The sequence below is a fragment of the Nomascus leucogenys genome, chromosome 13 (assembly GCF_006542625.1).
Source record: "Nomascus leucogenys isolate Asia chromosome 13, Asia_NLE_v1, whole genome shotgun sequence".
NCBI classification, from domain to species: domain Eukaryota; kingdom Metazoa; phylum Chordata; class Mammalia; order Primates; family Hylobatidae; genus Nomascus; species Nomascus leucogenys.
The window spans coordinates 29391493-29406727 of record NC_044393.1 but is presented as its reverse complement, the minus strand read 5'-3'; the positions used below and the strand labels follow the sequence as shown (position 1 = coordinate 29406727).

At 49.5% G+C, this 15235-nt stretch overlaps 1 protein-coding gene across 1 annotated transcript in view; it reads right to left on the bottom strand.

The window, feature by feature from the left end:
* The window catches only part of PIGU (phosphatidylinositol glycan anchor biosynthesis class U), a 118238-nt gene that overhangs the window by 86449 nt on the left and 16554 nt on the right, over nucleotides 1-15235 (bottom strand). Inside the window, exon 2 of the mRNA XM_003273553.3 lies at nucleotides 14154-14218. Coding sequence (XP_003273601.1) covers nucleotides 14154-14218 — 65 coding nt within the window. The remainder of the gene's footprint in view (nucleotides 1-14153; nucleotides 14219-15235) is intronic.

Genomic DNA, 15235 nt, shown 5'->3' with positions numbered 1-15235 from the left:
CCGAGTAGCTGGGATTACAGGCGCCTGCCACCACGCCCAGCTAATTTTTGTATTTTTAGTAGAGACTGGGTTTCACCATGTTGGCCAGGCTGGTCTGGAACTCCTAACCTCAAGTGATCCACCTGCCTCAGACTCCCGAACTGCTGGCATTACAGGCGGGAGCCACTGTGCCCAGCCATTTTCTTCAATATCATTCAGTTGAAATATATTCTAACTTCCAGTAACATTTCTTCTTTGAGACTACTTTAAAATGTACCATGTTCAATTTCCAAATACTTAGGAGTTTTCTTTCTTTTTTTTTTTTTTCTTTTGAGATAGTCTCGCACTGTTGCCAGGGCTGGTGTGCAGTGGCGCGATCTCACTTGCTGCAAGATCCTCCACCTCCAGGGTTCAAATGATTCTCCTGCCTCAGCCTCCCCAGTAGCTAGGATTACAGGTGCCTGCCACCACGCCTAGCTAATTTTTTTTATTATTTATATATTTATTTTGAGGCGGGGTTTCGCTCTTGTTGCTCATGCTGGAGTGCAATGGCACGATCTCAGCTCACTGCAACCTCCGCCTCCCGGATTCAAGCGATTCTCCTGCCTCAGCCACCATGCCTGGCTAATTTTGTATTTTTAGTAGAGATGAGGTTTCTCCATGTTGGTCAGGCTAGCCTCGAACTCCCAACCTCAGGTGATCCACCCACCTCGGCCTCCCAAAGTGCTGAGATTACAGATGTGAGCCACCGCGCCCGGCCGTTTTTTGTTTGTTTGAGACAGAGTCTTGCTCTGTTGTTAGAGTGCAGTGGCACAATCTCGGCTCACTGCAACCTCCACCTCCCAGGTTCAAGAGATTCTCCTGCCTCAGCCTCCCAAGTAGCTGGGATTACAGCCACGCGCCACCGCACTTGGCTAATTTTTGTATTTTTAGTACAGATGGGGTTTCACCATCTTGGCCAGGCTGGTCTCAAACTCCTGACCTTGTGATCCACCCGCCTCGGCCTCCCAAAGTGCTGGGATTACAGGCATGAGCCACCACGCCCGGCCTAATTTTTTTTTGTATTTTTAGTAGAGATGAAGTTTCACTACGTTGACCAGGCTGGTCTTGATCTCCTGACCTCATGATCTGCCTGCCTCGGCCTCCCATTCTTTTTATATTTTTATAATTTCTTTCTGGCTTAACTCTCTTGTGGTAATAGAAAATACATTATATGACTGCAATCATTTAAAATGTGTTGTGACTTGCTTAACGGTCCATTATATGGTCAACTTTGGTAAGTGCTGCAGGTACATTCGAATATGCATACTAACACCTATGGCTGCATCATTCTATATATGACATGTAGGCTCAGTTTGCTAATGATTTGTTCAAATCTTCTATATCCTTATTGATTTTTTTGGTCTGTTTTTGTTCTACCACTGACTGAAAGAGTTATATTAAAAATCTCCCAGTCAGGCACAGTGGCTCATGCCTGTAATCTCAGCAATTTGTGGGGCCGAGGTGGGAGGATCACTTAAGCCTAGGCATTTGAGAACAGCCTGGACAACATAGTGGAACCCTGCCTCTACAAAATATTTAAAAAATTAGCTGGGTGAGGTAGCATGCACCTGTAATCCGTGCTACTTGGGAGGCTGAGTTGGGAGAATTGCTTGAGCCCAGGGAGGTTGAGGCTGCAGTGAGCCTTGTTTGCGCCACTGCACTCCAGCCTGGGCAACAAAGTGAGACCCTGTCTCAAAAAAAAAAAAAAAATCCCCTACTGTGACTGCCATTTTTGCTTTATGTATTTTGGAGATATGTAATTAGATGCAGTTCTATGTAGAATTACTATATCTTCTGGGTGCAGTGATCTTTTTATCATTATCAAATAATCTTCTTCATCTCTAGTAAGGTTTCTTGTCTTAAAATATTCTTGATCTGATAGTATAGTTACATCAGCCTCTTTGGGCTGTCGGCATAATACAGTTTTTTCTGTCATTTTACTTTCCACCTTTCTGTGTCCTTATATGCAAAATTTTTTGTTTTTGTTTTTGGGGTTTTTTCCTGAAACAAAGTCTCACTCTGTCGGCCAGGCAGGAGTGCAGTGGCACGATCATGACTCACTGAAGCCCTGACCTCCCAGACTCAAGTGACCCCACTACCTTACCCTCCTGAGTAGGTGAGACTACAGATGTGCGCCACCACACCCAGATAATTTTTGTATTTTTTGTAGAGACAGAGTTTTGCCATGTTGCCCAAGCTGGTCTTGAACTCCTGGGCTCAAGCAATCCGCCTGCCTCAGCCTCTCAAAGTGTTAGGATTATAGGCATGAGCCACTGCACCTGACCTAAGATGTGATTGATTGATTGACTGACTGACTGATTGATTTAGAGATGGAGTCTCACTCTGTCCCCAGGCTGGAATGCAGTGGCGTGATCTCAGCTCACTGCAACCTCCGCCTCCTAGGTTCAAGTAATTCTCCTGCCTCAGCCTCCCGAGTAGCTGGGACTACAGGCACGTGCCACCACACCCAGTTAATTTTTTATATTTTTAGTAGAGATGGGGTTTCACTGTCTTAGCCAGGATGGTCTCGAACTCCTGACCTCATGATCCACCCACCTTGGCCTCCCAAAGTGCTGGGATTACAGACGTGAGCTACTGCGCTCAGTCTGAGCATTTTTATTTTGAACTTATGTTCAAAATCACATACATTTTTCTTTGACTTTCTCCTGCTTGGGTTTATAGAGCTTCCTGAATAAAAATCTTAGTAAATGTTGAAAAAAATTTCACCCATAATCTCCTCAAATACTGATTCGGCCTCGTTCTGTCTCTTCTCCCATTCTAGATCTCCACTGATGTATAAGTTGGGCTGTTTTACGGAGTTTCAGATCTCTTACTTTTTTTTTTTTCTGTGTTTTCTATCCTTTTCTCTCCAAGTTTGAATCTAGGTATTTTCAATAGACTTTATCTTCCATATTACTAATCTTCTCTTTAGCTTTGTGTAATCTGCTGCTAAATTCATCTATACATTCTTTTTTTTTTTTTGAGACAGAGTCTTGCTCTGTCACCCAGGTTGGAGTGCAGTGGCGCAATCTCAGCTCACTGCAACTTCCGCCTCCCAGGTTCAAGTGCCCAAGTTCAAGCAATTCTCCCACCTCAGCCTCCCGAGTAGCTGGGATTACAGGCGTATGCCACCACGCCTGCCTAATTTTTATATTTTTAGTAGAGACAGGGTTTCACCATGTTGGCCAGGCTGGTCTTGAACTCCTGACCTTAAGTGATCTGCCCACGTTGGCCTCCCAAAGTGCTGGTGTTTACAGGCATGAGCCACCGTGCCCGGCCCCATCTATTACATTCTGTTTTTTTTTTTTTTTTTTTTTTTTTTGAGACGGAGTCTCGCTCTGTCCCCCGGGCTGGAGTGCAGTGGCGCGATCTCGGCTCACTGCAAGCTCCGCCTCCTGGGTTCACACCATTCTCCTCTCCTGCCTCAGCCTCCCGAGTGGCTGGGACTCCAGGCGCCCACCACCATGCCTGGCTACGTTTTTGTATTTTTGGTAGAGACAGGGTTTCACCATGTTGGCCAGGATGGTCTCGATCTCTTGACCTCGTGATCCGCTTGCCTCGGACTCCCAAAGTGCTGGGATTACAGGCGTGAGCCACTGCGCCTGGCCTTACATTCTTAATTTATTATGTTTTCCATTTCTAGAATTTCCATTTGATTCATTTTTTACATACCCTGGTGAAATTATTCTGTTATTTCTTGAACATATTAATCATTGATCATAGCTATTTTATTTTTTTGGGGGGGAGGAAGGGTCTCACTTTGTCACCCAGGCTGGAGTGCAATGGCACAATCTCAGCTCACTGCAACCTCCAACTCCTGGGCTCAAGCAATCCTTCCACCTTAGCCTCCCAAGTAGCTAGAACTACAGGCACACACTACCACACCCAGCTACTTTTTGTATTTTTAGTAGATACAGGGTTTCACCATGTTGGCCAGGCTGGTCGAACTCCTGGCCTCAAGTAATCTGCCCACCCTGGCCTTCCAAAGTGCTGGGATTACAAGCGTGAGCCACTGCATCCGGCTGATCAGCTATTTTAAAGTCCAAGTAGTTTGATAACTTCAATATCTACATCACCTGTAAATCTGTTTTTATTGTCTATTTTTTCTGTCTCTTATTATGCTTGGTAATTTTTTCTTTTTCTTTTTTTCTTTTCTTTTTTTTTTTTTTGAGAAGGAGTCTCATTCTGTCATCCAGTCGGGAATGCAGTGGCGTGTTCTTGGCTCACTGCAACCTCTGTCTCCCAGGATCAAGTGATTCTCCTACCTCAGCCTCCCGAGTAGCTGGGACTACAGGCATGCACCACCATGCCTGGCTAATTTTTGTATTTTTAATAGAGACAGCATTTCACTATGTTGCTTAGGATGGTCTTGAACTCCTGACCTCAGGTGATCTGTCAGCCTCGGCCTCCCAAAGTGCTAGGATTACAGGTGTGAGCCACCATGCCCAGCCAATGGTTGGTAATTTTTTATTGAATGACAGACATTGTGTATGACAAACTATAGCAGCTTGGATGAGGGTATTTTCTTCTGGAAAAGATTTCTTTAAGCTGTAATTACAATATAGTTGTTTCACTTCAGGGATTGAGCTAATTTGAAGCTGGATTTAGTCTTTGTAAAACTAGTCTACATTGGTCTACCCTTACTCCTAGAGTGTAGTCCTTCAGAAGTTCCAGCCTAAAGGCAAGTCCTTTACCAGAGCCTTGTCATTTTGGTTGGTCCTGCACTCAAATTGGTATTTCCCCAGCACCCTGAGACTGCCAATAGCTCTGCTTAGCTTCTTGGTCTCTAGCCAGCCAATTTCTGTTCTGCTTCTCCACCTGTGTCACTTACAAATTGGTAAATGGTTCAAGGACAAAGCAGCTCAGACTGTTCGTATTACTTTTTGTACTTTCCCCTCTGGGATCTTAGTCCCTGGAGTCCTGGCTCTCTTGGTACTTTCCTGCTTTTCTAGTTGTTCGTGGCAGGTAGGTTGGTCTGCTACTGCAAGCCCGTTCACCAATCCACCAGAACCAGAAGGGAAGCGCATGACTTGGTTTTAGTGAGCCCATACTGATGACTTAGGAGCACCTCTTCCCAACACTAAACCATATGCACGAATATGTCCTATAACACTGTAGAGGTTATTGACAGACTTTTTAGTGAGAACAAGTTAGCATGGTAGAAAGAACAAAGACTTTGGAGTCAGATTCGCATTTAAATCCAGGTTCCAGACAGCTCCGGTGGCTCACACCTGCAATCACAACACTTCAGGAGGCTGAGGTGGGAGGATCACTTGAGGCCAGGAGGTTGAGACCATCCTGGGCAACAAAGTGAGACCCCCATCTCTACAAAAAAAAAAAAAAAAAATTAGCTGGGCATGGTAGCATGCATCTGTAGTACCAGCTATTTGGTTTGTTTTTATTTTCATTTTTTGAGTCATGGTTTTACTCTGTTGCCCGGGCTGGGGTGCAGAGGTATAATCATGGCTCACTGCAGCTTAGACCTTCCAGGATCAAGCGATCCTCCTACCTCAGCCTCCTGAGTAACTACAACTACAGGCACATGCCACCACAACCAGCTAATTATTTTCCCCCCTTGGGGGAGAGACAGAGTCTCACTATGTTGCCCAGGCTGGTCTTAAACTCCTAGGCTCAAGCAATCCTCCCACCTTGGCCTCCCAAAGTGCTAGGATTACAGACATGAGCCACCGTGCCTGGCCTCAATTTGACAAATTTTGACCTATGTATACATCCATAAAACCATTACAATCAAGAAAGTGGCCTTCCCTCCCTCCCTCTCTCTCTCTCTCTCTTTCTTTCTTTCTTTTTCTTCCCCTCTGTGGCCCAGGCTGCAATCTACTCGGCTTGCTGCTGCCGGCGCCGCGGACTGCCTGGCACTGCCGGCGCGCACCACCTCTGCCTGCTTTTTCTCCTTTGGCTGCAGGCGCGCGTTCGCCATGTTGGCCACGCTGGTCGCCAGCTCCTGACGCTGAGTGCTCTGCCCGCCTCAGCCTCCCGAGGTACTGGGACTGCAGACGGAGTCTCGCTCAGCCGGTGCTCGGTGTTGCCCGGGCTGGAGTGCGGTGGCGTGGTCTGGGCTCGCGGCAGCCTCCGCCTCCCAGCCGCCTGCCTTGGCCTACCAGGGTGCTGGGATTGCAGCCCCAGCCCGGCCGCCGCCCCGTCTGGGAGGTGGGGAGCGTCTCTGCCCGGCCGCCCCTCTGCCCGGCCTCCCCATCTGGGAAGTGAGGAGCACCTCTGCCCAGCCACCCATCGTCTGGGAGGTGAGGAGCGCCTCTGCGCGGCCACCCATCGTCTGGGAGGTGAGGAGCGCTTCTGCCCGGCCACCCATCATCTGGGAAGTGAGGAGCGCCTCTGCCTGGCCGCCCCGTCTGGGAAGAAGTGAGGAGCGCCTCCGCCCGGCCACCCCGTCTGGGAAGTGAGGAGCGCCTCTGCCCGGCCGCCCCGTCTGGGAAGAAGTGAGGAGCGCCTCTGCCCGGCCGCCCAGTCTGGGAAGTGAGGAGGCCTCTGCCCGGCCACCCACCGTCTGGGAAGTGAGGAGCGCCTCTGCCCGGCCACCCACCGTCTGGGAAGTGAGGAGCGCCTCTGCCCGGCCACCCCGTCTGGGAAGTGAGGAGCGCCTCTACCCGACCACCCATCGTCTGGGAGGTGAGGAGCGCCTCTGCCCGGCCACCCATCGTCTGGGAGGTGAGGAGCGCTTCTGCCCGGCCACCCATCGTCTGGGAAGTGAGGAGCGCCTCTGCCTGGCCGCCCCGTCTGGGAAGAAGTGAGGAGCGCCTCTGCCCGGCCACCCCGTCTGGGAAGTGAGGAGAGCCTCTGCCCGGCCGCCCCGTCTGGGAAGTGAGGAGTGCCTCTGCCCCGCCACCCATCGTCTGGGAACTGAGGAGCGCCTCTGCCCGGCCACCCACCGTCTGGGAAGTGAGGAGCGCCTCTGCCCGGCCGCCCACCGTCTGGGAAGTGAGGAGCGCCTCTGCCCGGCCACCCACCGTCTGGGAAGTGAGGAGCCCTCTGCCCGACCACCCATCGTCTGGGAGGTGAGGAGCGCCTCTGCCCGGCCACCCATCGTCTGGGAGGTGAGGAGCGCTTCTGCCCGGCCACCCATCGTCTGGGAAGTGAGGAGCGCCTCTGCCTGGCCGCCCCGTCTGGGAAGAAGTGAGGAGCGCCTCTGCCCCCCCCTCTGGCCCCCGGCCACCCCGTCTGGGAAGTGAGGAGAGCCTCTGCCCGGCCGCCCCGTCTGGGAAGTGAGGAGTGCCTCTGCCCCGCCACCCATCGTCTGGGAACTGAGGAGCGCCTCTGCCCGGCCACCCACCGTCTGGGAAGTGAGGAGCGCCTCTGCCCGGCCGCCCCGTCTGGGAAGTGAGGAGCGCCTCTGCCCGGCCACCCACCATCTGGGAAGTGAGGAGCGCCTCTGCCCGGCCACCCACCGTCTGGGAAGTGAGGAGCACCTCTGCCCGGCCGCCCCGTCCGGGAAGAAGTGAGGAGCGCCTCTGCCCAGCCGCCCCCCATCTGGGAAATGAGGAGAGCCTCTGCCCGGCCACCCATCGTCTGGGAAGTGAGGAGCGCCTCTGCCTGGCCACCCATCTTCTGGGAAGTGAGGAGCGCCTCTGCCCGGCCACCTATCGTCTGGGAAGTGAGGAGCGCCTCTGCCCGGCTGCCCCGTCTGGGAAGTGAGGAGCGCCTCTGCCCGGCCGCCCCGTCCGGGAAGAAGTGAGGAGCACCTCTGCCCGGCCGCCCCATCTGGGAAATGAGGAGAGCCTCTGCCCGGCCACCCATCGTCTGGGAAGTGAGGAGCGCCTCTGCCTGGCCACCCATCTTCTGGGAAGTGAGGAGCGCCTCTGCCCGGCCACCTATCGTCTGGGAAGTGAGGAGCACCTCTGCCCGGCCGCCCCGTCTGGGAAGTGAGGAGCGCCTCTGCCCGGCCGCCCCGTCTGGGAAGTGAGGAGCGCCTCGGCCCGGCCGCCCCATCTGGGAAGTGAGGAGCGCCTCTGCCCGGCGCCCCGACCGGGAAGAAGTGAGGAGCGCCTCTGCCCGGCCGCCCCGTCCGGGAAGAAGTGAGGAGCGCCTCTGCCCGGCCGCCCTGTCTGGGAAGTGAGGAGAGCCTCTGCCCGGCCACCCATCGTCTGGGAAGTGAGGAGCGCCTCTGCCCGGCCGCCCCGTCTGGGAAGTGAGGAGCACCTCTGCCCGGCCGCCCCGTCTGGGAAGTGAGGAGCACCTCTGCCCGGCCGCCCCGTCCGGGAAGAAGTGAGGAGCGCCTCTGCCCGGCCGCCCCCCATCTGGGAAATGAGGAGAGCCTCTGCCCGGCCACCCATCGTCTGGGAAGTGAGGAGCGCCTCTGCCTGGCCACCCATCTTCTGGGAAGTGAGGAGCGCCTCTGCCCGGCCACCTATCGTCTGGGAAGTGAGGAGCGCCTCTGCCCGGCCGCCCCGTCTGGGAAGTGAGGAGCGCCTCTGCCCGGCCGCCCCGTCTGGGAAGTGAGGAGCGCCTCTGCCCGGCCGCCCCGTCCGGGAAGAAGTGAGGAGCGCCTCTGCCCGGCCACCCCATCTGGGAAATGAGGAGAGCCTCTGCCCGGCCACCCATCGTCTGGGAAGTGAGGAGCGCCTCTGCCTGGCCACCCATCTTCTGGGAAGTGAGGAGCGCCTCTGCCCGGCCACCTATCGTCTGGGAAGTGAGGAGCGCCTCTGCCCGGCCGCCCCGTCTGGGAAGTGAGGAGCGCCTCTGCCCGGCCGCCCCGTCTGGGAAGTGAGGAGCGCCTCTGCCCGGCCGCCCCGTCTGGGAAGTGAGGAGAGCCTCTGCCCGGCCACCCATCGTCTGGGAAGTGAGGAGCGCCTCTGCCCGGCCGCCCTGTCTGGGAAGTGAGGAGGCCTCGGCCCGGCCGCCCCGTCTGGGAAGTGAGGAGCGCCTCTGCCCGGCCGCCCCGTCTGGGAAGTGAGGAGCGCCTCTGCCCGGCCACCCATCGTCTGGGAAGTGAGGAGCGCCTCTGTCCGGCCACCCATCGTCTGGGAAGTGAGGGGCGCCTCTGCCCGGCCACCTATCGTCTGGGAAGAAGTGAGGAGCATCTCTGCCTGGCCGCCCCGTCTGGGAAGTGAGGAGCGCCTCTGCCCGGCCGCCCCGTGTCTGGGAGGTCTACCACGGAGGCCAGAAGCAATGTGGGGGCTGGACGTGGTGGCTCACGCCTGTGGTCCTGGCACTCTGGGGGGCAAGGCGGGTTGATCACTTCGGGCTAGGAGTTCGAGACCAGTCTGGCCAACTTGGCGAAACATGAAAAATACAACAGACAAACCAACCAACCAACTCAGTGACAACAAAACAGGTCTACCCTGGAGTCATACTCTAATTTTTTCTATTTTCCTCCCTTTCTGATCCTTTGTCCCACTTTCTTTTTCTTCCTCTTCCTTCTCCCTCTTCTTTGTCAAATAGAGGATTGAGTTATTATCACTGATCCATATAAAGTCCCTCTCTCATTTATTTTAACTCCCACCCCCCATTTCTATTCCCCGACTTCCTATGTGTAACCTTCCTAATGTTTGATACGCATCTTTTTGTTTGTATGTATTTTTAGAAAATGTTTATTGTTTTTGTGTGCAAAAATAAATAAATAAATAAATAAATAAATAAAAAAGAAAGTGAACATATCCATCATTCCCAAGTTTATCAATTTTAATGCTCATCCCAAGGAACCATCTTTGTTTCAGTGATTTTCACTATTAGTTTTGTTTTCTACCCTTTGTTTCTACTCAGATCTTTATTATTTCTTTTAATCTGCTTACTTTGAGTATAATTTTATCTTTTCCTAGTTTCTTAAAGTAGAAGCTGTGGTCACTGACTTGAGGTCTTCTTTTCTAATATAAGCATTTGGTGCTATAAACCTCTCCCTAAGAACTACTTAGTGACATCCCACATATTTTGATGGGTTGTGTTTCATTTTCATTCATTTCAAAATACTTTCTAATTTCCTTTCTGATTTCTTCATTGATCCATGGGTTAATTAAGAATATGTTACGAGTTTCCAAATATTTGGGGATTCTCTAGATATCTTTCTGGTCGTTTTTATTTAATTCAGTTGTGGTCAGAGAATATATTTTGTATAACTTGAATCCTTTTAAATTTATTGAACCTTGTTTTATAGACCAGAATGTGGTCTATCTTGCAAATGTTCCGTGTACATTTGAAAAGAATTATGTGTTTTGCTGTTGTTGGATGGAGTGTTCTATAAATGACAACTAGGTCAAGTTGGGTTTTTGTTTTTTTTTTTTGAGATGAAGTCTAAGTTTGCTGCCCAGGCTGGAATGCAGTGGCACTATCTCCGCTCACTGCAACATCTGCCTCCCAGGTGAAAGTGATTCTCCTGCCTCAGCCTCCCAAGTAGCTGGGATTACAGGTGCACAACACCACACCCGGCTAATTTTTGTATTTTTAGCAGAGATGGGGTTTCACCATGTTGGTCAGGCTGGTCTCAAACTCCTGGCCTCAATCTACCCACCTTGGCCTCCCAAAGTGCTAGGATTACAGGCATGAGCCACCACATCTGGCCCAAGTTGGTTGTTATTCAAGTCTTTTATATCTTTGCTGATTTTATGTCTGCTTGTTCTACCAGTCATTGAGAAAGGGATGTTGAAATCTCTGTAATTGTGGATCTATTTCTCCTTGTAGTTCTATCAGTCTTTACTTCATATATTTTAAAGCTCTGTAATTTGATACATAAGCATTTAGGATCGCTATCTCTTTTATCATTATGAAATGTATTTTATCCCTGGTGATACCCTTGGCTCTGAAATTTGTTTCTTTTTTTACTAACTTATTGTCTGTTTCTCTCAGAAGTATAAGCACCATGATGCCAGGGACTGTGTCTTGTTTTGTATCCCTAACACCTAGCAGAGTAGCTGGCACTTAGTGAATATTTAACAAATCTTTACTAAAGGAAGGACAGAAGGGAGGGAAGGATTGTAATGCATATGCTGATAGAGGTAGGCACTAGGAATAAGTGATAAGAAGGGGACAGCACCTGTTTTGAAGACACTATATCATAATGAGTAAAATAAACACAGAGGCAATTTCAAGAGTGTGACACGAGCCAGGAGAAGGATAAGCGTAAGATTCTTTGGAAGACTAAGGTGATGAGAGACACTTTTCTTTCTTTTTTTTTTTTGAGATGGAGTCTCGCTCTGTCACCCAAGCTGGAGTGCAGTGGCACCATCTCAGCTCACTGCAAGCTCCGCCTCCCGTGTTCACGCCATTCTCCTGCCTCAGCCTCCTGAGTAGCTGGGACTACAGCCGCCTGCCACCATGCCTTGCTAATTTTTTGTATTTTTAGTAGAGACAGGGTTTCGCCATATTGGCCAGGCTGGTCTCGAACTCCCAACCTTGTGATCTGCCTGCCTAGGCCTCCCAAAGTGCTGGGATTACAGGCATGAGCCACCGCGCCCGGCCCTGTGTGCTTATTAAGAGTCTCTTGGCCGGGGACGGTGGCTCACGCCTGTAATCCCAGCACTTTGGGAGGCCAAGGCAGGTGGATGTCCTGAGGTCAGGAGTTCGAGAGCAGCCTGGCCAAGGTGGCAAAACCCTGTCTCTACTAAAAATTCAAAAATTAGCCAGGCGTGGTGGCACATGCCTATAACTCCCAACACTTGGGATGCTGAGGCAGGAGAATCACTTGAATCCAGGGTGGGGGAAGGGGGAGGGGGTTGCAGAGGTTGCAATGAGCCGAGATAGTGCCACTTCACTCCACCTGGGCAAAAGAGCAAACCTCTGTCTCAAAAAAAAAAAAAAAGTCTCTTAAGTTGTTCCTAACCTGTTTCTGCCAGTAGTTGTTATTGCAGTTTGATTAGATATTAACATAGAGATAATAAAATTGAAATGCAAAAGACAGTTGTTATTTCTATGAGGACCAAGTTGAATGCTTTTGAAAGAGTAGACAGAAGAGCCAAAAAACAAACAAAAAAAACTGTTCTCAAAGTACATATGAGAGAGATAACTATAAAAATTAAGGCCAGCCGGGAACGGTGGCTCACACCTGTAATCCCAGCACTTTGGGAGGCCGAGGCAGGCGGATCACAAGGTCAGGAGTTCGAGACCAGCCTGGCCAATATGGTGAAACCCCGTCTCTACTAAAAATACAAAAATTAGCCGGGCATGGTGGCGCGTGCCTGTGGTCCCAGCTGCTTGGGAGGCTGAGGCAGAGGAGTTGCTTGAACCCGGGAGGCAGAGGTTGCAGTGAGCCGAGATTGCACCATTGCACTCCATCCTGGGCGACAGAGCGAGACTCCGTCTCAAAAAAAAAAAAAAAAATTAAGGCCAAGCACAGTGGCTCATGCCTGTAATCCCAACACTTTCGGAGGCCAAGGCAGGAGGATTACTTGAGTGCAGGAGTTCAAGACCAGCCTGGGCAACATAGCAGATCCCATCTCTACAAAGAAATTTTTAAAAATTAGCTAGCTGTGGTGGTACATGTCTGTAGTCCTAGCTACTCAGGAAGCTAAGGTGGGAGGATTGCTTGAGCCCAGGAGGTTGAGGCTATGGTGAGCCATGATCACGCCACTACATTCCAGCCTCGGTGACAGAGCAAGACCCTGTCTTTAAAAAAAAAAAAAAATTACAAGGTACATTGTCAAATTAGAAAACTTCTTTAAAGTGATATGGCCAATAAGAATGGAAAGGGCAGTGGGGCGCGGTGGCTCACGCCTGTAATCCCAGCACTTTGGGAGGCCAAGGCAGGTGGACCACGAAGTCAGGAGTTTGAGAGCATCCTGGCTAATATGGTGAAACCCCGTCTCTACTAAAAATACAAAAAAAATTGGCCGGGCATAGTCACGGGCACCTGTAGTCCCAGCTACTCGGGAGGCTGAGGCAGGAGAATGGCGTGAACTGGGAGGCAGAGCTTGCAGTGAGCCAAGATCGTGCTACTGCACTCCAGCCTGGGTGACAGAGCGAGACTCTGTCTCAAAAAAATAAAAAAGAATGGAAAGGGCAGTGGAAAGAAATGTGGTAGATGTGGTGAGGAGGGTCTTCAGGGCTTTGTATGCCCCTCTAAGATATCTGGATTTTATCCTGAAGTCAATGGTGAACATTCAAAGGTGCCGAGAAAGACAGTGACAAAAACAGATTCACATTTTAGAAAGATGGCTGTGACTACAGAATAGAATGAATAAGCAAGACTGAATGCAAAAAGACCTGTCAGGAAGCTGTTGCTGTAAACAAGAGATAATCTGGACCTAATTAAGAGTGTTTTCACTATTCCCTTTTTTTTTTTTTTGAGATGGAGTCTCGCCCTGTGGCCCAGGCTGGAGTGCAATGGTGCAGTCTCGGCTCACTGTAAACTCTGCCTCATGGGTTCAAACAATTCTCCTGCCTCAGCCTCCCAAGTAGCTGGGATTACAGGCACCTGCCACCACGCCCAGCTATTTTTTGTATGTTTAGTAGAGCTGGGGTTTTACCACGCTGGCCAGGCTTTGGTCTTGAACTCCTGACCTGGAGATCTGCCTGCCTTGGCCTCCCAAAGTGCTGGGATTACAGGCGTAAGCCACCGCACCTGGCCTGTTTTTACTATTCCTAAGAGCTAATTTTAAATAAAAATTAGCTGGGCATGGTGGTGCACACTTGTGGTCCGTACTACTCAGGAGGCTCAAGTAGGAGGACTGCTTGAGCCCAGAGGGTCAAGGATGCAGCAAACCGTGATTGTGTCACTGCACTCTAGCCTGGGTGACAGAGTAAGACCCTGCCAAAAAAAAAAAAAAAAAAAAAAGCTAATTTTATGGGTTAAGTAAGCTTTTGTGGGCTTTCTAAGGAAACAACATTACTGCCATAGTTTTCATAGGAAATCATATTCCAAACAACAAATTACATGCTAATTAGCATACAACCTATTTGTGGACTAAGGACTGTTTGCAACTTATTTGCCATTACAAATGGTAACTACTACAGACACCTCATCTGCTTCCCCAGTTACAATCTTAATCTGGATCATTTCCATTGCAATTGCAAAACCTCTTTCTTATGCAGAGGACATCTAAAAATGGGCTGTTTCTAAATATGATTGTCAAGAACACATCTTTTTAAATGTTTGTACAAAACAGAGGTTAGGCTTTGGTATCTGTAACTGTAAACTACTCTTGGTACCCAGAAAAGAAAATAACACTTACTTCATGAAATACTGCTCCAGAATACGGAGATACTCCCAAGTCCAACAGTGAAAGGCCTTCAACCACTGAAAAATTAGATATACAAGTTCACTCAGACTAAGCAGGCAGCTATAGACCAAATTGTTAGATACCCCCAGAACCAAAAAGGGCCTCAGCGTTTATCTAACCCCCTTTACCTCATCTCCAGCAAGTAGCTTTAAGTCTTGAACATTTCTGATGATGGGAAACTCTCTTTCATGGACAGCATCCTTTTTCATTGTGGGCAGCACTCATTATAAGACAGTTTTATGTTAAACTATCTGCTTCCTTCTAGTTCCTTGTAACTCTTACCAACTCTCCGAAAATGTCTCATTTATGCCTAATCTTCCCCATTCCAAAGCACAATAACAAATTAGAAGCAAAATTAGAGAAATGTTGCCATAGTGTGAGGAAATGGGCAGTCACTCTCATATGCTGCTCATTTGAGTGACATTTGTATTAACTTTTCGACAGGGCAATATGTGCTTTTTAAGTGTGTGCCTTCTGACCCAGATATGATACTTCTTAGGGCAGTTTATCCTGCAGAAATAACTTGACAAGTGCCCAAAGAGGTTATGTTCCTTACAGTGTTCAGAGTACTGAACAATTATAATCTGAATGTCCATTAATGAAGATTTATTTCAATGAATTATGATATAATATATATCTCTATATAATGGAATGCTTTATACTTAAAATTATACTGTGTTATAAATAATAAATAAATAAGTGGAAGAGAAAGGAGAGCTTTTCCCTACAGAGAATTCTAAGGATCAAATGCAGAAGGAACAAAGAAATAGAAAATCACCGCTGGGCATACTCCATCCACAATAATAATCAGAAAAGGCAAGAATCATTAATGGATGCTAAAATTAGTGGGCAAAAATATGAGAAACAGAATATTTGCAAGAGGAAAAATAATAATTTTACATGGGCGGTGGCTCATGCCTGTAATCCCAGCACTTTGGGAGGCCAAGGCAGGTGGATCACCTGAGGTCAGTTCAAGACCAGCCTGGCCAACATGGCAAAACCCTGTCTCCATTAAAAATACAAAAATTAGCCAG